The 25805-nt window shown below is 39.5% G+C and overlaps 1 protein-coding gene across 2 annotated transcripts in view; it reads left to right on the forward strand.

Moving 5' to 3' along the window:
• Positions 1 to 25132, forward strand: part of LOC126088122 (bromodomain-containing protein 7) — a 148972-nt gene extending 123840 nt beyond the window's left edge. For both annotated transcript variants that reach the window (XM_049906226.1, XM_049906227.1), the window contains exons 9-11: positions 10456 to 10742; positions 11722 to 11898; positions 22620 to 25132. In XM_049906226.1, the coding sequence (XP_049762183.1) occupies positions 10456 to 10742; positions 11722 to 11898; positions 22620 to 23080 (925 nt within the window). In that variant the 3' untranslated portion in view covers positions 23081 to 25132. The remainder of the gene's footprint in view (positions 1 to 10455; positions 10743 to 11721; positions 11899 to 22619) is intronic.
• The last annotated feature ends 673 nt before the right edge of the window (positions 25133 to 25805 follow it).

Consider the following 25805-nt stretch of genomic DNA (forward strand, 5'->3'; position numbering starts at 1 on the left):
GACTTCATGCTCGCTAATCCCCGTTTCTTTGCTGACATTATCGATAAGGTCCAGTGTATTTGTAGCTACAAGTTCTAAGATGTTTCCATAGTGTGTGAGCTGCTGAAGTAGCCATTCAAGACAATTTTCAGAAAATGTATTCAAAAGTATTTTGCATGACTGTTATCTGTACCGCAGCAATGAATCCATAGACATCCCAATGAGCACTCAGCAGGTTAAAGTCGCCGCCAACATGACTGCTTATATAAGCGCTATTGACTGTAGACTTTCTTTGAATTACTCTAGAACTGTCACAGCACAATTGGGTGACTGGTAAATGCATTCAGCAATTAACTTGGTTTCATCTACACTTGTTATGTGCGGCCAAATGACCTCACTGTCACGCTCAACTACGACCTCAATAGAGATCACATTTTTGTCAACCACTATGAACACTCCCTGTCCTATGGCCTCTAATCTATCTTTCTGATATACTTCCCATTACTTGTTAAATATGTCTGCACTTTCCACGTTCTCTTTCCAGCTACCGGTCCCAAGAATAATATGAGCACGAGAACTTTCCTGGAGGGCAGTAAATTCAGGAACTTCATTATGAATACTTCGAAAGTTTATTAATAAAATTGTGACAGTAGAAGTTCTGTATTCTGAACTCGGTTTGACTTCCCTTGCTGCATATTGACTGGCGAGTGTTCACCAGAGCACCTCAAATTACTGCCTAGCCTTAAAAAACCCGCATGTGCACTCCACTCAGCTACCCTAGTAGCTTCTTCCTTTATGTAGTGCACCCCTGACCTATCAAGGGGAGTCCTACAAATCTTCAACCGAGACCATCAGAGTCGAAGAAGCCTTTGGTTGACACCCCCCACTCGGCTCCAAACCAAAGGACCCAGATCAACTCTGGGAATGATGAAAATTGCGAGCTCTGCTTGCACCCAGCACGCGAGGCCAGCAGTCTTTACCGCCAGGGCCTGTATGAACTGAGGATCACCTCAGAAACCACGTGACAGGCACGTTTGATGCCGACATGAGCCACAAGCTGCAGACGGCTGCACCCTGCATGCTTGATAGCCCCAGGCAAGACTGCTTCCACATCTCGGATGAGGCCCTTCGGCAGACGTACCAAGTGCATATTGGCTTTCTTTCCTGTCCTGAATGCTATCTGCTTAAGGGGTTCCACAATGTGCCCGACATTGGAGCTCCCGATAACTAGTAAACCCCTCTTGCCGTGTGCCCGCTCAGAGCATGCTGAAAACCACCTGTCCACTTACAGGGTGTGTGTGCGAGGCCAGGCAGCCAGCGTCCACGATGGCCCTCCGCCTTGTGCGACGTGAACGCGTTACCACCCACGGCTCACCCTGCTGTGAGGGCTGATCCACAACATTGGGTGCACTAGGAGGTGCCTTGGAGGCAGAGCACTTGGCAAAAACAAATGATACACGTGAGATGTCCCCTGAGATGCACGAGATTCTCCACCGTGCTACACCCCGAGGCAGCAGCCTGAAGGTGACTGACCTTAGCCAAAAGTACATTCAACTATTCACAAACTGTGATCGGCTCCTCCTGTGTCCACACACAGTGTGCACACATCCTAGCCATCCTATGAAGACCAACTGAAGAAGTTAACTATAAAAGCAGATAATCGTAGATATGTAACTTGCTACCCTCCTGATGTGTCACCAATGGATGTGGATGCACAGGGTGTATACGACCTGGGACAATCGGGAGATCCGGAAAAACCCGGGAATTTTTTCATCCGGGAGAAAACCAGGAAAAACCCGGGAATTTTTTAGAATTCCGGGAATTTTTCATTTTTTAGTTTTTAGTTAAATTTTTGTAACTTTGACTGGTAAGAACCAATACTCTAACAAAGAATATTACTGTATCTCGCTACTGCAGAATAATACTGCATCAACAAAACACGAACAAGAGAAGAAAAAAAAACGAAAATAAAAATTAAGTTGCAAACGAAATGCACCATATACAAGAACATAACACAGTGCTCATACAAGCGTCTGCCAACAGCAAAATGTGTCAAAGGCTTTAGGAAGACTATGCAATGTTTCATAACAACAAATTGCCTCCGATGAGCGTGACGTCACAAATGTTTACATTAAATTCGTTGTAGCGGTTGCGAGTGAGCTTATGAGCATGTGCAGTTGAGTCGCGTATGAGTAGTACCTTCTCCCGCTTCTGGCTACAGAAGTGTGGCAGTTAGCTGTAGAAGCAATAGCAGCAAACAGCCAGATGCTATCCGGAAAAATTTTAGTGGTGCACCTAAGCTGGCAGATTCACGTATGCGCAACAGGCCCGGAACCAGGGGACAGGGGCAAACTGGGATATCTGCTCCGGGCGGCAGTTTCAGGAGGGGGGGGGGTTGCCAAATTCATATTATTGAAAAAAAGACCTTGTTTCACAAAGCACCAAGCATCCAGCGCACGTTGGTGTATCAATTACTCATATGATTTTGAACGCATCCCTGTTGGCTTTTCAACATTTTTGATCAAATTCTAAGTTGATTTCTCAATGAACCGTAAGTTGATTTTTAAATGCATGCGTAGTGTACGTGATGTCTCTGCCAGGGGAATCCTCGTTGCATCTAGTAATAAACTTTCTTGCAAACAAAAGGGGACGGGTCAATACGAGCTGAACGAATAAAGCCGAAAGGATGAATGACAATCGCTGTTTATGTGGTTGACTGGGTTCGCAAGTGATAAGCGCTGTTATAATTCCTAGCGAATTCCATAGATTCAGACTACCGAAGTGGAAATAAACAACTAACAGGAATAACAGGCAGCAAAGATTACGTATTGTCTTCCCCGGGTATCCAAGGAAATGAAATTTTGACAGAAAATTTTTGGCCAGACCGCTACACTACTAAGGGACAGTTATACAATCCCCGGCTAGCAGCTGTTAAAATTATATTCTGGGAGTAGCGCGGAAAACGCGTTGTACGTACACGTAATAACGCCTAAACTGAGAATAAATGCGGGATAACTAAACCGTCAATTGTGGCAGGGTTAGTGAGTTAACCAGAGAATAAATGTTGACACTGGCAGCAATAGTTACAGAATTGGTGATGACAAGATCGTTTGTTAGAACGAGGAAGGAGAAGAAATGGGGAGTCACACAAATTACGGAAGAATATGACGATTCCAAATTTATATAAAAATTTTGTGCTACTACTTTTCGATCTCATGCTTCAGAAGCTAGAGAGTATGAATGAAATGTGAAACATTTCCTAACATAAAACTTTTTGCTTGTAGTGGGCCTAATAGACATCTGTATTGGTACTTCATGAATTATATTCTGTCATGTTATAAAAATGACCATTTGTGCCAAAACAGTCTCGTTTATTTGGTGTATGTAACAATTGCTGTAATATTAGGCAGACCTATTTCATTTTATCTAGCAGACAGTGACAAAATACACATAATCAGATCGAGAAACCACACCAGTCTTGGGTGCTATTTGTATTAACAGCTTTTCTAGTATTACACGACGACATTTCGTTTTTTCATATAGCAAAATGTTGACGAACTTTGGTGAGGTAATAGATTCTTTCCCAGAAAGGAAAGTACGCCATATAAAGCTGTGGCAAGATTAGAGAGGAAAAAAAGCTAGGACTTAGGACTGAAGAAATGTGTACTGTCTTGCTTGTCTCTTAACTTTACTCGTTTTATGTATCATATATTTAATTTTGTGCCACACAAAACAGCAAGTTATTAGCTAATAGACAGTAAAGACTGCAAATTTTCTGAAGAGTTCTTGTTCTGCCGGTTACAAATAATCCCATCCAGAATTAAATGCGAGATTTTTTTAAGAGAGGCAGGATGTCAGACCGACCAACTGGGAGCAGGAGAGGCACCACAGGACATTTTAATTTTCACTGTCCTGAATATAGTTTGATAGCACGCATTACAAAATATTACACGTTTGAATTCCACAGAGCGTAATACAGAGACATGCGATGGAAGAATGCTGTGTGAAGAGGCTTGGCACTGCACTTCGGCAAACTTTAAGACCAAATAACATGTCTTACATTCCCTCGAACATATATGTTTTATGTATGAGACTCTTCAGAAAGATGTGCGCTACAAAATAAAGATATTTTTTAATAGTAGATTTTTTTAAATTTTTGGCATCCTACCTTGAACGCTCAAGGGAGTGCGAGTGCAACTATCTAATATTGTCCCGGTTCGGAAATATTGTAGATCAGGACCTGAAGCACAAAGCAGTCTGAGTTGTAGTGGGGAGGTGGTAGCCTCCACGTGACCCTTGTTTACATTAAGTGATTTTGTTGTTTCCTCTTTGTTTATTGCTCTCATGTCAGATGAAAACAAAACAGATTTCTGTGGCCAGGAGATATCAAGTGAATTAAAATACATTCACATAATTACGGAAGGCTAAAATATATTATTAGTTTCAGATTTTATTTTGTTTCCACCTTTCTGACAGTCAAGCATTAATTGCCTTGCAGAACAATGAAGTTATTTTTGTCGGTTTGTTAAAGAAATTTGACTTTTATTAATATTTTCAGCTGAGGCCAATTTATTTGAAACGAAGTGTTTAATTCCACACTATTGGCTAGTTTCAACTGTTCACTGCATTTCAAGTTCACGTTTTCATCTTCTAGCACGTATGGTATTATGCCATAATCAAGAACCAAACATGAGATAATACGGTACTGGTACTCCAAAAAAATTTACATCTGAATCTGGACAAACAAATGTGCACTTTAAACCGAATTATGCATTTTAGTATGGTTCATAAAATTCCCATGCTCCTGGAGTATCCTCTAATGTCTTGTTTCTTTTATGACATAATGTAAGATCTTTTAATGTTTTACACGTACGAATGTACGGGCTTCCTGTGTCATCGTAGCTGCGCAAGTGCGGCGATGCTTGTCATCTGATGCAAGTGTTGAAACGCGGGAAAATATTCCAAATGGTCGTTTGAAAAGCGTTATTTTCAAGTAAAGTAAATTTCCTTTTACACAAGATGAATTCTGTGCGTGACTGTCCAATGAATTTCGTAAATCACAGAGCGTCTGACTCTCATTCAAAAATCAAATCTTTGAGGACGACCATTTAGAATATTTTCGAGCCCAGAAGATCAAGACATTTATGTCGTTTTTAAAAATTTTAATGGCAGATTTGTGTGATGTATCTTAAATGTAACATGCGCAAAAAAGATCAACATTGTGTGTGAAAGCTTAGCTTCTCTTGCAGCTTGTTAATCTTAGATACCAACGTTATATGTGAAAGCTTTTCTTTTCTTGTAGCAACACTTATGTATAGTAATTTAAAGCATTACCTTTTCCTATTTGTGTGTTCGCGCTACTTAAGTGTTGTTGCTATTGGCTGACTGCATCACGTGTCCTATGCTCTGAATATTCACCATCATCGGTAGGCGAGATCACTTGACATGAGCTAAGACTGGCTTACAACAGCAAATCGCAATCTCGATTTCAATCCTTTGGAAAGTAACATGCAGTGTTTGGTGGAATTAGAATTTATACTTTCATTACACGAAAATATGCAGTGTACATGTTGCTGCACATCAGACATCATTCCAAAACGTGTTTTATCCCCTGAGTTTCGTTTTCTAAAGTGCCGGGAAATTCTACGCTGATGTATAAAATCACAACCATTGAAAGGATTGATAAGTTTTACAGTTCCGAGGAACTGTTACTTAACACGGAAAAGTGTATTTTCATTCGGGAGAAAGTGTATTTTCAACCGGGAAATCCGGGAATTTTTTTTCCTCGTCCACATATACACCCTGATGCATTAATAAGCTACATAGCTGGCTTTTCAGTGAGCAACTATTGCACTACAGACTGAATGAATTTACACTACAAAAATGCAAGATTAAACCTCGTAAACAGAGAAACACACACGAAATTTAATCAAAATACTACATGGAAACACAGAAAAACATAAACACTTAACTTACCGATCTGTAAACATATATCAGCCGAGAGTGGGAGCCTGAATACAATTCAGATCCCTCTTGTAGCAAAGGGTTTTAACTTCTGTCAGCAAAGCAGGAAAGTCAACTGATTAATGTACATGGTATACCTAAACTGGTAATCAGAACAGAATAAAAAAAATCGGAGGCATCACTTTCCAGCATACCCTCATACAACAAAATCATTTGAGCTGTTCACACACAGATTTGTAAGCAGGAACATACATACACAAGCCCATAGAACACTAAACACTATGTGGTTGAAATCAGCTTCTGTTTTATATGAAACAAATACAAATGTGGAATCATTTGCTCCAAACGGTATTACAGATACATGCCAAAATAAAGCAGCGTACAAGCAACTTACTCACAATGCAGTTCAAAGAGCACAATACACACAAGAAGTTGTGATAATGAACACAGGGCAATGAAGCCAGCTTCTATACCATGTCAATTCAGATGATACTAAGGTTCTGACGTATGCTAGAGCACAGTTATTTCTACTTAATAATAATCACGTAGTTAGTATTGCAGTATTGGATTTTACCTGTAAATAATTTTATAGTCAGAAGGCAACCACCATGTCATCTACAGAATTTTACATGGTGACATGCAGCTTACAGAAGTTAATATTAGCTTTTATTGAGATATCTTGACTATATTACTTTGCAAGGTCTCTAAAACTTTTCAGTTTCCAGGCGCACACTTTACTACTAGACTACTAGGTGCACCCATAAACATAAGCGGAAAATATTGTCTTGTGAATCACACTTTCAAATTAAAAATGTGGGGTTTTACACCATATTTTCTCATGTTGAAATTCACTGCCAGGCCACTTAGAGTGCTGCTGCTGTTCTCTTTTTCTGTATTGTGACGTGGGCCTTGCACTTCTTATGCTTTGGTGTTCTATGCTCCAGCCAGGCTGACGACATGGTCGAGCAAGTGGAGAAAGTTGTTTTGGAGGATTACTGAATGGGTGTGGGACACATCAGCCTCAAAGTTGGCATTTCTGTGGGATGTGTTCACACAGTCCTGCATGAAGGTGTGAAAATGAGAAAGTGTCCTGTAGGTCATTGCTGCGAATGCTGACAGGTGATCACAAGGCTTTCATGTGGCATGTTGCCAGGCAATGTTGAGGTGTGATGATGGCATGAGTAGTACTTCATTGCCATCAATTGTGACAATGGATGAGACATGCATGCCATTTTTCAATCCTGAAACGAAGCACCAGGTAACTTAGTGGAAGCACACACACTCACTGCCTCCAAAACAATTTTGGGTAAGCGCCAGTGCTTGGAAAAATGATAGTGGTCATGTTCTGGGACAGCGGTGGCATAATCCTTAATCTTTGCATTTCAAAGGCCACTATGGTAATAGGCGCATCCTACCAAGATATTTTGGAAGGACAGGCTCCTTACAGCATTGCATGAAAAATGCTTGGAAAAGACAGCACATTGTGCAAGTGTGACACTGCTGTTTCTCTTAGTGATGACAACTTTGAAGTGATCTCTCGTGCTCCCTACTCACCTGACCAGGTTCCTTGTGCCTTTTATCAGTTTCCAACAATGAAAGACACTCGCTGTGGTCACACGTTCACTAACCGTGCCACTATTGCAGCAGCGATATTTCCAGTGTTCAAACCAGACTCCCAAAGAAGCATTTAAAACAACCATGGAATCATTAAATCAAAATTGTGAAAAATGTGTATGGCTGCTGGAAAATTATACCTAGAAGTGACACTATATCCACAGTTTTGGTGTGACATTTTTGTGAGAGAAAAAAAATCTGAAATATTGTAATTGGAATGCAACTTGTACTGTTTAACTTATTTCTTCTCAACAACACTATCAAATATGCTATTTCTCTGTTTTTGCTTCGGCACTCTGTGTGTAGTATATTTTTTTAAAGTTATATACCAGTCTTGTATTGCTTTTTATGATTTTTTGTTTGAATATGGGCTTGTAAGCAGAAAACTGTTCCACTGAATAACTTAATACTGTAGAATGTACACAGTTTGTGTTTTACATCTATAAATGTGACGTTGTTCTACGAAGTATTTAGGGGAGAAGCTGAAACTACATCTATGTACGTACCCTACAAAGTGCTGTGAAACACATGGTAGAGGGTACTTAAGACAGTATCACATCTTGGGGTTTTTTTCCCATTCCAATCACAGTTGGAGCACAGAAAGTATTGACAGCTTAAAGCCTCTGTATGTGCTATAATTTGTCTAATCTTGCCTTCGCATATCTTATGGGATTAAAAAATGTACAGGAATTGCTGGTAATTGGTGTATGATATCTGATTTCACGGATAGTTCTGCGTCGGGATCTGTACTCATCCTATTGGTTGTATTCCACCCACAATTTTTCGTGATTGTAATAATAACAAGAATAATAAGCAAGCACCTGTCGACCCCCACACCTATGGCAGTGCTCCATGCCTAATTTGACACTGCTTTACTGTATATCCTAGCAGCCTGAGCTGTGCAGTATCTAAGCTGTGAAGTGGTAATATTGCATGACACACAGTCAATACTGCAAACAATCATGTGTGGAGGGTCTCCCGCTGTATGCATTTCCACAATAAATGTCAATTAAGTACAAGAACAGAAACAGGGCCTACAGTGTATTTATCTTATCTCATCTCATTTATACCTGTCAGTTCGTTATCTGCCATTTCAGTCATGACTCATGATGACGATTATTCGCTCATATTTATGATTAATAATATTATTCCTTTTCCAGTTTCCTCGTTCATCAAAGCATCTCTTGTCAAATACTTTTTCATGTGACCTACCACTTTCCTCCTCTATTCTAATAATAGTAATAATAATAATAATTTTTTTAAAAAAATAAAAAAATCACACATTTTCTTCAGTCTTTTCTTTCTTTACAAGATTCCAAATCAATTCTGTGGTGTTTAATTCTGGATGGTGTGGTGGCAATAAAAATTAAGTAAATCTAGTTTCTTCCAAAATTTTGGCAGTGAAATAAACAGAGTAGGTCAGTGCTAAATAACTAATGTCAAAAACTCAGTTTTCATTAGATCTTGCTCATAATGTGTGCGATTACTGGCTAGCCGTGGCATTATTCCTCTTTTCTAGCAAACTATATGAATGTGGTTTATTTTCATAGTTCTTGTGTGGCTAGGAGCATTATCAGAAATGACTGTTCTTCTAGGCTGTAATCCTGAAATAAACTGCATCTTTATGTGTGTTCTGAAATTTTTAAAATCCTTGTTTGGATGATAGTTCGAATTTTTGCTGTTTGAGAAGAGCTCAAGGGACAAAATTATATGTTGGCCATTACTTCTGTTTGTCAATTCTCTTCACACATTGTAATTTTACCAATATTTGTTCAGTCTGTAATTTGTATGAAAACACATTGTTACAATCTTCTGGCTGCTTTAATTGTGATGCTTCCTTAATGTTATGGGCGCTTTCTGCTGCTATGTCCTCTTTGTTCACATGATTTCTTGTCTGTTCTGCCACCTTGGAAAACAAAAACCCATAGACAAGAACTGTTTTTCTCAGAGCGTCTTTTCTATCCTTGAAGCTTTGCGAGTAGGGCTGTGAAGTTTTCATGAAGTTTGTATTTCCTTGTGTTGGTCTTACTGCTGCGGAAATTGCTACCTAATAATACATATCCCTATCGTAAGTGGAATATTTATTGTGTGCCCTTTGCTTCTTCTTTTATGGGGTAAATACTTGAATCCCACCCTGCCCCGCATTGTGTCCCTTCTATAATTAGCATGCAATCGACTTCTTCCAGTTTAACATTTTCTTGTGCATATCATCAGCACTGTCACTCTTTCCACCTTCATGCCATCAATAACAGCAGGCTTTCATACCTGTCCAAGAAGACATTTTCCATACTCACTTCCCACGCTTGCACTATGAGATGACAAAGCCCACTACTTTGAACTGGAACGTGGTTGTGCTTAGTCATGTAATCAGCTTAGTTCACACTTTGACTGGATGAATAGTTCACTTTATCGAGTAATAGTAGTACTTGATGTAGTTGTATTCGTTAGTAAAGCTCATTACGTGGGTTGCTATTTTTTTCACAGCTTTCACTCTCTGCCTGCCTGTTATTTTACTACCGAGCGAGGTAGCCCAGTGGTAAGACACGACTCGTATTCAGGATGACAGTGGTTCAAATGCCCTTTGGGCTGTCTAGATTTAGATTTTCCATGGTTTCCTCAAATAACGTAAAGCAAATGCCTGGGTGGTTCCTTTGAAAAGGATGTGGTCAAATTCCGCTCCCAACTTAAAGCTTGAGTTTTGTCTCTAATGGCCTTGTTGTTGACAGGACACTAAACTCAGTATTTTCCTTCCCTGTTCTTTTCCTTTGTTTCCTTGTTTGATTTTTACTCATTTTTGTTACTTTATTTATTTGTTGCATAGGATCACAGTGACCTGTGCTCTATGATTAAGCATTCACAAGTGGATATTAAATGATGATATCTTTATTTATTTTTCAGCATTTTGGATTTTGCTAAGGATAACGATTATACCCTCACAATGGTAGACAATCTTCTGGACCTTTTGACTAGTGGGGAACATAGCAAAACAAAAAAGATTTTGGAGGAAAGGCGAAAGTTACGTGAAGAGGAGGAGAAAATAAAGCAGATGTTAGAAGGCAAAGGAAATTATTCCAATGTAGTAAATAATGAAAATGTGCCGCCTTTAAAGGAGAAAAAAGTGGATATGAACCAGCTTAAGACAATAAAGGATTTTGGTTTAGATACTTGTTTTCTTGACGTATTAGGTGAGTATACTGTGTTTCTATTACGTTGTTGTTGTGGTCTTCAGTTCTGAGACTGGTTTGATGCAGCTCTCCATGCTACTCTATCCTGTGCAAGCTTCTTCATCTCCCAGTACCTACTACAACCTACATCTTTCTGAATCTGCTTAGTGTATTCATCTCTTGGTCTCCCTCTACGATTTTTACCCTCCATGCTGCCCTCCAATACTAAACTGGTGATCCCGCGATGTCTCAGAACATGTCCTACCAACCGATCCCTTCTTCTAGTCAAGTTGTGCCACAAGCTCCTCTTCTCCCCAATTCTATTCAGTACCTCCTCATTAGTTATGTGATCATCCCATCTAATCTTCAGCATTCTTCTGTAGCACCACATTTTGAAAGCTTCCATTCTCTTCTTGTCTAAGCTATTTATTGTCCACGTTTCACTTCCATACATGGCTACACTCCATACAAATACTTTCAGAAACGACTTCCTGACACTTAAATCAATACTCGATGTTAACAAATTTCTCTTCTTAAGAAACACTTTCCTTGCCATTGCCAGTCTACATTTTATATCCTCTCTACTTCGACCATCATCAGTTATTTTGCTCCCCAAATGGCAAAACTCCTTTACTACTTTAAGTGTCTCATTTCCTAATCTAATTCCCTCAGCATCACCCGACTTAATTCGACTACATTCCATTATCCTCATTTTGCTTTTGTTGATGTTCATCTTATACCCTCCTTTCAAGACACTGTTCATTCCGTTCAACTGCTCTTCCAAGTCCTTTGCTGTCTCTGACAGAATTACAATGTCATCAGCAAACCGCAAAGTTTTTATTTCTTCTCCATGGATTTTAATACCTACTCCGAACTTTTCTTTTGTTTCCTTTATTGCTTGCTCAATATACAGATTGAATAATTGATTCTATTACGTAGTTTATATTAAATAATGAAAAATTTCATTTCTACATTACATTTCCATGAAATTTCCTTTCAGAGAAGTCATTTTATCCCAGTGAGCAAAAAGCCGGTGATGAAGCAATGCAGTCCCAGTTAGAACAAACTTCATCTCTCATTCAGAAGCTGCAACAAGTTCAGAATGACAGGTTGAGTCTTCCTCCACCTATGCATTTATCACAAGTACCACATGCTTCAGATGGAGAAGTTCATCTAGGTATGTATTTTTACACTTCTCTCTCTCTCTCTCTCTCTCTCTCTCTCTCTCTCACACACACACACACACACACACACACACACACACACACACAATGAAACCAGGAGTCTCGTCTCCAGACAACCTCTTGGGTTTACTTTTTCTGGTTGTAGATTATTCATTCAAAGCTATGTAAGTGGAGGCTCAATGCATCGGCATCACTGGTGTGTTTTTTTATCAGAATAAGACATCAAATACAATTCAGTTAGTTGAACCAGGCATAATTTTAAAACTCCACAAATCCAGGTGTTCTGTGGACCCAGGTCCACTGTTACTGATGTCATTACGAAGTGAACTATTCTAAAAGCACTAAACCCATTATCTGCATGGCCTAAGTAATTAATGATAGTGTCAACTGAACTCCAAAGAATACTGTACAAAGTAGTCGTCAGATCATTTGTCATTTGGTGCAGTGGACTTTCACTGCAGGTCAGGTACAGATGACAATGACTGAACAATCCGCTGAGAGCCAATAGGACTCAGCTGCCCTAAAGCTACTGAACACATCATCATCATGAGGTTAAACTTGGTGAGGATAATCCTTATGTTCTCAGTGATCTGTGGGGTAGTGGAAGATCTTTTAAAATGGTGTGGAGGTAATATCTAGGTGTGTGTTGTTGTTGTTGTTGTTGTTGTTGTTGTTGTTGGGTTTTTTTAAGGGGGGGGACAACAATCTTGGTTGGGCTCAAGAGTTTTGCATTTGGTTAAAAAAAAAATGAGCACAGATGTCCATGTGAAAGCTTTAAGCAGTTGTCAATGGGTTGAAATATATTTACTTTTCACTTGATGGTGATCCTGTCTGCGAAGCAAGGATCTGTTATCTGGGATCATTATACTGTTCTTAGTAGAAAAAAAGCAGTTGTATTTAATGGACTAGATTGTTTACTTCCAACCATCTCTTTGATGAATTAGACCGGTGTTCATCGAACTTTTTTGCTCAAGAGCCAATGCTGACATTGTTGGCTGGCATCTCGGGATACATATTTGTCAGTGTTATTATTGATTGGTAACTTACATAAATTAGTATGTTATGAGCATCCAATACACTAGCTACAGTGAGGGTGTGATAAGTTGACTCCCAGCCCCACAGCACTGATTGTTAAAAGTCAGCACTATTCAAAACACTTCTTGTCCACCATTGGCTGCTTCAGATCTCTGTGACGTTCAGCAACCCCAACATTCTGACACCGTAATGCCTGATGGAGTGTTATTATGTCCTGGGAGCAGATGATTAATTGATCAATTATAGTAATTGTACTTATATTTAAATGCATTATGCAATATGCGACATGATCACAAAAGTTTACTATATACTTTGAATTTCATTTTTCTTCTACTTGCTGTGTTATGTTACAACAGCCTTAATTTGATTTCATATTCCTTTCTACACATATGTACTGCATTTGAACATGATCGTCTCTATATTGCCCATTCACGATTCCATGTTACTTGCGCTTGAAATGTGTACCATATCAGCTGATCGATACGAAGCACACACGGCCAGGTGTTGTTAGAAATGGACGGAAAAAAAAATCAAACAGCCCCTTTCTCATATCCTATAATTCCGCAGTAGCTGCGGAATTGTTTCCCTTGTTTCACAGGGGAAGACTGCACTGTAGTTCCTTCTCTAGATTGTCGCACAGATGACAAAATGGTAGATATCGAAATAGACGACAGAGGGATAGAGAAACAATTAAAATCGCTCAAAAGAGGAAAGGCCTCTGGACCTGATGGGATACCAGTTCGATTTTACACAGAGTACGCGAAGGAACTTGCCCCCCTTCTTGCAGCGGTGTACCGTAGGTCTCTAGAAGAGCATAGCATTCCAAAGGATTGGAAAAGGGCACAGGTCATCCGCGTTTTCAAGAAGGACGTCAAACAGATGTGCAGAACTATAGACCTATATCTCTAACGTCGATCAGTTGTAGAATTTTGGAACACGTATTGTGTTAGAGTATAATGACTTTTCTGGAGACTAGAAATCTACTCTGTAAGAATCAGCGTGGGTTTCGAAAAAGACAGTCATGTGAAACCCAGCTCGCGCTATTCGTCCACGAGACTCAGAGGGCCATAGACATGGGTTCACAGGTAGATGCCGTGTTTCTTGACTTCCGCAAGGCGTTCGATACAGTTCCCCACAGTCGTTTAATGAACAAAGTAAGAGCATATGGACTAACAGACCAATTGTGTGATTGGATTGAGGAGTTCCTGGATAACAGGACGCAGCATATCATTCTCAATGGAGAGAAGTCTTCCGAAGTGAGAGTGATTTCAGGTGTGCCGCAGGGGAGTGTCATAGGACCGTTGCTATTCACAATATACATAAATGACCTGGTGGATGACATCAGAAGTTCACTGAGGCTTTTTGCAGATGATGTTGTGGTGTATCGAGAGGTTGTAACAATGGAAAATTGTACTGAAATGCAGGAGGATCTGCAGCGAATTGATGCATGGTGCAGGGAATGGCAATTGAATCTCAATGTAGACAAGTGTAATGTGCTGCGAATACACAGAAAGATAGATCCTTTATCACTTAGCTACAAAATAGCAGGTCAGCAGCTGGAAGCAGTTAATACCATAAATTATCTGGGAGTACGCATTAGGAGTGATTTAAAATGGAATGATCATATAAAGTTGATCGTCGGTAAAGCAGATGCCAGACTGAGATTCATTGGAAGAATCCTAAGGAAATGCAATCCGAAAACTAAGGAAGTAGGTTACAGTATGCTTGTTCGCCCACTGCTTGAATACTGCTCAGCAGTGTGGAATCCGTACCAGATAGGGTTGATAGAAGATATAGAGAAGATCCAACAGAGAGCAGCGCGCTTCGTTACAGGATCACTTAGTAATCGCGAAAGTGTTACGGAGATGATAGATAAACTCCAGTGGAAGACTCTGCAGGAGAGACGCTCAGTAGCTCGGTACGGGCTTGTGTTAAAGTTTAGAGAACATACCTTCACCGAAGAGTCAAGCAGTATATTGCTCCCGCCTATGTATATCTCGTGAAGAGACCATGAGGATAAAATCAGAGAGATTAGAGCCCACACAGAGGCATACCGACAATCCTTCTTTCCACGAACAATACGAGACTGGAATAGAAGGGAGAACCGATAGAGGTACTCAAGGTACCCTCCGCCACGCACCGTCGGGTGGCTTGCAGAGTATGGATGTAGAAGTAGATGTAGATGTAGCTATTGTACTTATCCTTCTGCTCCTGAGGCAAGGAAAATAATTAATGTGTGTGTAAATATTTTTTATTTGTTACTATTTGTGAGCAGCAAAACTACACTCCTTCAAAGCTCTTATCTTTAGATGAAGTTTTCTAGATTCAGCTGCTGTTACTTACTAGATGCATCCATATATGTTATAAAAGTGGATGTATGTGTATATGTTCGTATGTATGTATGTATGTTCCGCATCTACACCTATGCCAGTGGGTCGATTTCATCCAAACTTGGTGCATGTATCGCATGCTGTCTTGAAAGAACCACTGGATAAAAACCACCATCTGCCTGATATGAGCTCACATATATTGAGCTGCATGGAAACAAAACTGCAAGGTGAACTTCTAGAGGAGTACAGGTGTTATACAAGGTGGGGCAAATAAAAGTGGGCTGGAGGACAGAGTTCCAAGGTACAAAGAAACACAACAGAGGAAAGAAAATACTATACTAACCAGACTGTAGCAGATGTTTAAAGTGACCACAATTTATCTCTTGGCACTTCTGGGCCCTGGTTAGCAAGGTGATGATGGCTGCCAGCTGCAGTGGCTGAGCGGTTCTAGGCACTTCAGTCTGGAACCGCGCAACCACTGTGGTCGCAGGTTCGAATCCTGCCTCAGGCATGGATGTGTGTGATGTCCTTAGGTTAGTTAGGTTTAAGTAGTTATAAGTTCTAGGGGACTGATGACCTCAGATGTTAACTCCCATAGTGCTTAGAGCCATTTAAAGCTTTTTTTTTTATGATGGCTGATCGAAGCTTGACTGCTGGAATTGCTGCAGTCTCGTCCTAAATGTTCTGCTGTAGTTCTTGAAGACTATGAGGGTTTTTGCGATACACCTTAGACTTGAGGGCTACCCACACAAAGCAATCAGCTCAGGTGACATAGGTGGCCAGCTAGGGCAGTGATCAGACTGACCTCTACCAACAACTCTGTCAGGCATGAAGATGTGTAAATGTGCCCCAAGATTCAGTCGGCTGTAGGGGCAGTTGCTCCATCCTGTTGGAAATAACCATAGGCCTTTTCTTCCTCCATTAATTCTGCTGCAAGTAGTTTCAAAATGTTGGCTATATGGTGTGGGCCACTTTTATTTGCCCCACCCTTTATCTGTTCAAATATGTTTGAAATACATTAGATTGCAGTGAAATATATGTGACATGTGAGTATGTGAGCAAGGCCATGGGCAAAGACCTTCTCCTAAATCCCTGGATCGATTTCAACCAAATTTTGTGCACTTGTTACTTACTATCTGGAAAAACATACTTTGGAGTTAAAAACCAGCAACCATAATTGGGATGGGAGTGATAACATGGAGAGACAAGGGGCCAGGAGGAGATGGACAAAGAGTGGGAAGGAGGAGATGGGCATAGATAGGCGGGAGGAGGAGGTGGACTGAGGGGGGATGAAGGGGAATTGAACAGAGAGGAGATGAAGGGGAACTGGACAGAAAGACTGGGACACTCAAATGCTTAGGACGGGTGGTATGGACAGAGCATCGAGTGACATTATACTGAGTGCACTATCCGAAAATTACCTCGAGCAATTAAACAGAGAACTGACTCGTGGAGATAACATCTTGGACCTACTGATAGCAAACAGACCAGAACTTTTCGACTCTGTAAGCGCAGAACAAGGGAATCAGTGATCATAAGGCCGTTGCAGCATCCCCGAATATGGGAGTAAATAGGAATGTAAAAAAGGGGAAGAAGGTTTATCTGTTTAGCAAGAGTAATAGAAGGCAGATTTCAGACTACCTAACAGATCAATACGAAAATTTCTGTTCTGACACTGACAATGTTGAGTGTTTATGGAAAAAGTTCAAGGCAATCGTAAAAGACGCAGTCAATACCTTCGCTGCGCAGTGCCGATGGTACTGTTACCGACGATTGTGCTGCTAAAGCAGAGTTATTGAATGCAGTTTTCCGAAATTCTTTCACCAGGGAAGACGAATGGAATATTCCAGAATTTATAACACGAACAGCTGCTAGCATGAGTTTCTTAGAAGTAGATACCTTAGGGGTTGCAAAGCAACTAAAATCGCTTGATATGGGCAAGTCTTCAGGTCCAGATTGTATACCGATTAGGTTCCTTTCAGATTACGCTGATACAATAGCTCCCTACTTAGCAATCATATACAACCGCTCGCTCACCGATAGATCTGTACCTACAGATTGGAAAATTGCGCAGGTCGCACCAGTGTTTAAGAAGGGTAGTAGGAGTGATCCATCGAACTACAGACCTATATCATTGACGTCGGTTTGCAGTAGGGTTTTGGAGCATATACTGTATTCAAACATTATGAATCACCTCGAAGGGAACGATCTATTGATACGTAATCAGCATGGTTTCAGAAAACATCGTTCTTGTGCAACGCAGCCAGCTCTTCATTCACACCAAGTAATGGCCGCTATTGACAGGTGATCTCAAGTTGATTCCGTATTTCTAGATTTCCGGAAAGCTTTTGACACCGTTCCTCACAAGCGACTTCTAATCAAGCTGTGGGCCTATGGGGTATCGTCTCAGTTGTGCGACTGGATTCGTGATTTCCTGTGAGGAAGGTCATGTTGTCTTAGTAATAGACAGTGAATCATCGAGTAAAACTGAAGTGATATCAGGTGTTCCCCAGGGAAGCGTCCTGGGACCTCTGCTGTTCCTGATCTATATAAATGACCTGAGTGTCAATCTGAGCAGTTCTCTTAGGTTGTTTGCAGATGATGCTGTAATTTACCATCTAGTACGGTCATCCGAAGACCAGTATCAGTTGCAAAGCGATTTAGAAAAGATTGCTGTATGGTGTGGCACGTGGCAGTTGACGCTAAATAACGAAAAGTGTGAGGTGATCCACATGAGTTCCAAAAGAAATCCGTTGGAATTCGATTACTCAATAAATAGTACAATTCTCAAGGCTGTCAATTCAACTAAGTACCTGGGTGTTAAAATTACGAACAACTTCAGTTGGAAAGACCACATAGATAATATTGTGGGGAAGGCGAACCAAAGGTTGCGTTTCATTGGCAGGACACTTAGAAGATGCAACAAGTCCACTAAAGAGACAGCTTACACTAGACTCGTTCGTCCTCTGTTTGAATATTGCTGCGCGGTGTGGGATCCTTACCAGGTGGGATTGACGGAGGACATCGAAACGGTGCAAAAAAGGCAGCTCGTTTTGTATTATCACGTAATTGGGGAGAGAGTGTGGCGGATATGATACGCGAGTTGGGATGGAAGTCATTAAAGCAAAGACATTTTTCTACGCGGCGAGATCTATTTACGAAATTTCAGTCGCCAACTTTCTCTTCCGAATGCGAAAATATTTTGTTGGGCCCAACCTACATAGGTAGGAATGATCATCAAAATAAAATAAGAGAAATCAGAGCTCGAACAGAAAGGTTTAGGTGTTTGTTTTTCCCGCGCGCTGTTCGGGAGTGGAATTGTAGAGAGATAGTATGATCGTGGTTTGATGAACCCTCTGCCAAGCACTTAAATGTGAATTGCAGAGTAATCATGTAGATGTAGAAATGCGTTTCAGACAGGTACGTGCTGAGTAAAACTGTGAGGGACGGGAAAAACCCACCATGGTTCAACAACAAAGTTAGGAAACTACTGTGAAAGCAAAGAGAGCTTCATTGCAAGTTTAAATGCAGCCAAATCCTCTCAAACAGAAGCTAAACGATGTCAAAGTTAGCGTAAGGAGGGCTATGTGTGAAGCGTTCAGTGAATTCGAAAGTAAAATTCTATTTACCGACTTGACAGTAAATCCTAGGAAGTTCTGGTCTTACGTTAAATCAGTAAGTGTCTCGAAACAGCATATCCAGACACTCTGAGATGATGATGGCATTGAAACTGAGGATGACATGCGTAAAGCTGAAATACTAAACACCTTTTTCCAAAGCTGTTTCACAGAGGAAGACCGCACTGCAGTTCCTTCTCTAAATCCTCGCACAAACAAAAAAATGGCTGACATCAAAATAAGTGTCCAAGGAATAGAAAATCAACAGAAATTACTCAACAGAGGAAAGTCCACTGGACCTGACGGGATACAAATTCGATTCTACACAGAGTATGCGAAAGAACTTGGCCCCCTTCTAACAGCCGTGTACCGCAAGTCTCTAGAGGAACGGAAGGTTCCAAATGACTGGAAAAGAGCACAGGTAGTCCCAGTCTTCAAGAAGGGTTGTCGAGCAGATGCGCAAAACTGTAGACCTATATCTCTGACGTCGATCTGTAGTAGAATTTTAGAACATGTTTTTTGCTCGCGTATCATGTCGTTTTTGAAAACCTAGAATCTGCTCTGTAGGAATCAACATGGATTCCAGAAACAGTGATCGTGTGAGACCCAACTCGCTTTATTTGTTCACGAGACCCAGAAAATATTAGATACAGGCTCCCAGGTAGATGCTATTTTCCTTGACTTCCGGAAGGCATTCGCACAGTTCCGCACAGTTGCCTGATAAACAAAGTAAGAGCCTACGGAATATCAGACCAGCTGTGTGGCTGGATTGAAGAGTTTTTAGCAAACAGAACACAGCATGTTGTTATCAATGGAGAGATGTCTACAGACATTAAAGTAACCTCTGGCGTGCCACAGTGGAGTGTTATGGGACCATTGCTTTTCACAATATATATAAATGACCTAATAGATAGTGTCGGAAGTTCCATGTGGCTTTTCGTGGATGATGCTGTAGTATACAGAGAAGTTGCAGCGAAATGCAGGAAGATCTGCAGTGGATAGGCACTTAGTGCAGGGAGTGGCAACTGACACTTAACATAGACAAATGTAATGTATTGCGAATGCATAGAAAGAAGGATCCTTTATTGTATGATTATATGATAGCGGAACAAACACTGGTAGCAGTTACTTCTGTAAAATATCTTGGAGTATGCGTGCGGAATGATCATATAAAATTAATTGTTGGTAAGGCGGATAAAATTAATTGTTGGTAAGGCGGGTGCCAGGTTGAGATTCATTGGGAGAGTCCTTAGAAAATGTAGTCCATCAACAAAGGAGGTGGCTTACAAAACACTCATTCAACCTATACTTGAGTATTGCTCATCAGTGTGGGTTCGGTACCAGGTTGGGTTGACAGAGGAGATAGAGAAGATCCCAAGAAGAGCGGTGCGTTTCGTCACAGGGTTATTTGGTAAGCGTGATAGCGTTACGGAGATGTTTAGCAAACTCAAGTGGCAGACTCTGCAAGAGAGGCGCTCTGCATCGCGGTGTAGCTTGCTGTCCGGGTTTCGAGAGGGTGTGTTTCTGGATGAGGTATCAAATATATTGCCCCCCTACTTATACCTCCCGATGAGATCACGAATGTAAAATTAGAGAGATTCGAGCACGCACGGAGGCTTTCCGGCAGTCGTTCTTCCCACCAACCATACGCGACAGGAACAGGAAAGGGAGGTAATGACAGTGGCACGTAAAGTGCCCTCCGCCACACACCGTTGGGTGGCTTGCGGAGTATAAATGTAGATGCAGATGTAGAAAGGGAAGAGGGAGTGATGAGCAGAGAGGGGGAGAAGGTGGTGAACAATGAGAGAGAGGAGAATGAGATCGACAGGGAGAGGGGTAGAAGGAGACGGACAGAGAGAGGAGGGAGTAGGAGATAGAGTGTATGAGAGGAGTAAGAGAGGAACTCATAGAAATTTGGAGTAAGTACATACTCTGGCAATTCTGAGTACTCAGCTAATAGTGTTACACTGAGAACCATGGGCTGTGCGAATATTTGATTTGGGCTGCAGTTTGACACCATTGAATTAGAGCATTGATTGGGAATGAGCCCTATGTTCTATTAATTACACTGCATGTTTGGAATGAACAAAAATGGCGCTGCAGAGCCGTTCAGTTGTGTGTTTGTGTGTGTGTGTGAAGTAATAATTACAAATACTAAAAATGCAAATCATCATAGCTGTATCTCTGTAGTACTATATGCTTCGACTCCTACAGCCTCCGTGAGTATTCAGCTCATGATGGGATCTTTGAAAAACTGTGTGTGAATGAATAATGGAACAAAAATCTCCATAACAGTAGCTGAAAGGGACAGTAAATTAAAATCATTTGCTTTTACATGAATGCTTTATCTATGCAGAGATTGGTTATCCTGGACAAAACGTTCAAGTTCAGGTCACATTGAATAGATGCTCTTAACTATTTCTCATAACATTTTGATTATTTTCATCCCAGCATTAAGTTTACGATAGATATAGAGAGTAATGGAAGCCCTCATATATTGATAAAACTCCAGGACATTGTGCTTACAGTAAACTCAGAAATAAGAACCAGTACCTCCATGCACTGTTTGAATATGCCAACTGAGCAAAATTAGAGCTCTCCTTGGGTGTCTTAATAATGATTTGAGGTCGAGGAATCCTGATGTATATAAGATACTGTATCAGTATGGGCAAGCTTATATTGGTTAGACAGAACATTGCTGCTACAACCTGATAAATCCACCATAGTGGAGATAGTTAATATGTCCCTTTATTAGGTTGGTGGATAGTAATAATCAGTTTAATGTAGATGAGAGCGTTACGTAAAACATTTAATCTGCATTAACCTGCATCAAAACAAAATGCAACCTGGCTTGGCTGAATGAAGTTTTTATGGCAATTTAAAATAATGGTAAGTCATTCTAGCCAGTGGTTACCACATGATAGTGCTGTATGTATACATTACATTAGAGGCAAACTTAAAGCTTTTGGTTCTTAGAAGATTGCTCTCTAATATTAAAATCACTCCAATAAGATTAAATAATAGCACATCATATGAAGATGATGGTCAGTGTACATTAACAGACACTTCTGCTCCAGTTTGTTAGGTTGTAGGTTACAGTCATTGACAAGTAGTGTCCAATATTAAAAGCACCTGCTCCGGTTTGTTGCCAACAAAAACTACCAATTTTAATGGAGAGTACTTTCCCAGGAATTCCACAATCATGTTCCCTTTAAAATGATTCAGTGAGGTAACGAACTGAAAGACTGATTTTTTAATCGTACCACACCATAAATACATAGAGAGAAAATGTCAAATATATGAGTATACTTGTTTTAGGAACGAAATGTTTGCTTTGCCTTAGTGAGTAATGATGGGTGTTGCTCATATTCTAACGGATGAAAATAACTTCCTTGGTTAGTATAACTATGTGAATCAAATGGAAGTCAGTGATTTCTCTGCAATAGATTTAGTCACCGAATAGCTTTCAGCTTCACACACACACACACACACACACACACACACACACACTGTTCATATTAAAATACCACATATCTTACTATTATACATTATCGCAGTCTATAAATTAACCTCACAACAATCATATTTTATATTTGGTAATAAATGTGCAATTTAGATACACACAACAATTTTATTTTAGTTATTCCATGTTCTTAGTTACTTTCACAACAAATTATTTTCTAATAATACACTATGGCTATTTTAACCACATTTATTTTGATTGTATTTCAGCGGATAGAATAACAGAAAGTCTTAAGGATATGGCTAAAAAGTTGCCACCTGCTTCAGTTGCTCCCGTTCCATCTATAAGGAAGGCAATGGGAATTTTGCCAAGTGAAATTGTTCCTCCAAACATAAACTTTGAAAAGTTACCTATGGCTGTCAGAAGTCAGCAGGCAGTGAATCAGACCAGTGCAGTTATGATGGACGTTGATAATGTTGTACAGAGTGCATTAACCCAAACAAGTGGCAGTGAGATGCCAGTAATACTTAGTGAACCCTTAGCAAGTGGACATGTAATAGACGTTGGTGTGGAAGGCACTTCATCACATGCAGAGCATAATGAAGCATCTGTCAGCCTTGTGCCAGATTTAGAATCAGAACTGAGGGAATTTTTAGAAAGTGAACCTGCCCTTAGTAACTCTCCCCTTCATGACGACAAAACAATAGAAGAGATTCTTTCAGAATCATGATATAATGCTCTCCCGTGGGATATTTTTGATGACAGCTTACAATTTGATGATAAGAATGTCATTTGAATTCCATATATTTTATAAATTACACTTTATTTAAAATATGACAGAGATTTGTTGTTTATAGTATATGAAATACATACATCAAGTTTTATGATTTTAGATAATTTATTTTAACTGTAAAACTCAATTGTAAGTTGAGTTTGTTGTAAAATATTAAAACACTTAACAGACTGTTTATATATATAAAAATCCTTATTTTTTACATTGTAATGGAAAGTCTTAACATACAAGCCAAATGTCAGTACTTACTCAGTGTTTGTAACAAACTGTGTCAGGCATTGCAAAAAACTGTGATATCCAATAGAATGAAGTGTCAGTGCTGTTAAATCTTTTTGGAATAATTATTGGAGAAGAATGATGGCCTACTGTAAGTATGGTACACTTGAAAGAATCAAATGTTAAGTTCCTGTAAGAGGACAGGAATATGGTGCTTGGTGTTATCCTTAACTTCATGTAAAAAAAATCATTATTGAATTAGACCCAATCCTAATGCTCCCACCAAATGCACTGTTGTACATGTTGTTAATGTGTAAATACATTTAAGGTATCATAGTAATGGGGAAAGTTGAATTCTACTACAATAATGGCTGTCGCCAGAAATGTCCTATTCTCCAGTCACCAAACCCCATATATCGGCAACTATAGACATTAACTTCCATCTGCTGTGATGAAGAGCTTCCCCATTATAAAATATTTTATTGTTATTCAACAATATTTTTGTATAATCACAGCTTCTCATAGTGAAGGCAGTATGCCAATCAGTCACATATATAACCCATCACCCCCTCCCCCCCCCCCCCCCAAAAAAAAAAAAAAAGAAAAAAGAAAACATCTTGTTTCAAATAGTATACAGTTACTTCGGTGTAATTCTCTCATCTCTCCCTCCCTCTCTGTAGTTTCCCCTGTATAGTTTAGAAATATTGTGAGATAAATTATTACTGCTGATATTAAACGTCCTTAATTTTCAGTAAGAATGAATTCCACATAAACTATAAAATTCTTTCTTAAAAATGTGGATTCATTGGATGTTGAGTGATCATTTCACCTGTTTGCAGGTGTGTACATTACACCAAATTTAAATTTGAACATTATTATATTAAAAAACTGTCAGCTTGTGATAAAACAAGCTTGCAAATTTTTATGGACACTGGATCAATCATTTTTGCATCATAGCTGTTTCATGTGTAAAGTGTGTTCACATTAGCTCTAGTTCATGTCTGTTCAAAACGTCACTTGAAATATCGTTAAATAAGATGTTTTGACTGTGTGACATGTAGGAGATTGTGCCAAATGTTGTTCTGGCTTATTCTGATTTAGTTCTGTTGTACTAAAAATTAAAAATGTAATTTGCTCAATGTCACTTTTCTTAATACAACTTTTCAAGTATATAGCAAAAATCATATTGTAGCATACAAAATGAGTGTCAGTAGAAAAAAACTCTCATTGAACTGTAAGTTTCTGTAACAATGTTATAAGTGTCACCTTAAGAATAACAATAGCACTTCCAGAATTTTGAGAGCAATTTTAAGAAATATATTGTATGAATGTATTAAGTTGTTGTTTAACTTCTTATTCTATAAATGATGTATGTGATATATCAAAATGGTGTGGAACACATCAATTTTACAAAATCTGCTTGTACATAACTTGAATGTAAGTATGGCTGTATGTTAGTTGTACACAGATACCTACATAAATACTTTGAGAAATTTTTGAAGTTTAATAATAGTCAAAAGCTAAACTATCCTTTCACTTCCATTATATGTACAGTTGAATTGAAGTTGGAATTGCATATATAGAGTAGTAGGAGTTGTTAAGTAGAATTTTTTTTATGAAACATCAAATTTTTTTGTACATCACATTTTGTGTCTCAGTGAATTGATGGAGATAATTAAGACAAATTTTGTTAGGTGAATATTTAGAATGTGTAACTGTTAACAATCTCTTTCAAACAATGATGTAGATGTTTATGAAAAGATTAAACCCAGACTTGTGTGTGTCATATGGAAAAATTATGCCAAATGTTGCACCACAATGCACTAACCCATAAAATTAGGCAAGATAAGTTATTGATCGCCATGTTACACAGTAAGCACTGAAGTTGGATTGTTCGATGGGAATGACACAGTGCTTTTTTTTTTTTTTTCCCTCCAGTGCCGCATATAACAATATCGAACTTTTCGATTTAATTACTAAATTCTGTTTATACACTATGTGGCCTCAAAGTCTATGAATACCCCACTTGAACATGCTGTATGTGGCATCAGGTTATACATCCAAGAGCATAAAAATGTAGGTTCAGTGTGTCAGTATCAGAGAAAGGTTTCCTGCCAGAAAAAAAAAAAAAAGAAAAAACCATTAGCGAGAATTAAGTTGAAACACTGACAAATTTTGGAAGAGTTGAATATGGCCTGATCCACTGTTAACAATCTTGCTCAAAACTGTAAAACTCAGGGAACCACTAAATATAATTATCATTCACACATAATTGACTTTTATGAGGAGAAGTATGAAGTATTCTGGCGCCGTCTCCGGCAGCTCAATCAGTGGTCCATTCTGGTCCAAGCTACTGGAGATGGCAGTGTGTGTGAGGTGTGCTTGCTTCATTGAATGAATGTGTGTGTGTTTCCATTTGTGACGAAGACTTGTGGCCAAAAGACAA

The sequence above is a fragment of the Schistocerca cancellata genome, chromosome 6 (genome assembly GCF_023864275.1).
Source record: "Schistocerca cancellata isolate TAMUIC-IGC-003103 chromosome 6, iqSchCanc2.1, whole genome shotgun sequence".
NCBI classification, from domain to species: Eukaryota; Metazoa; Arthropoda; class Insecta; order Orthoptera; family Acrididae; genus Schistocerca; species Schistocerca cancellata.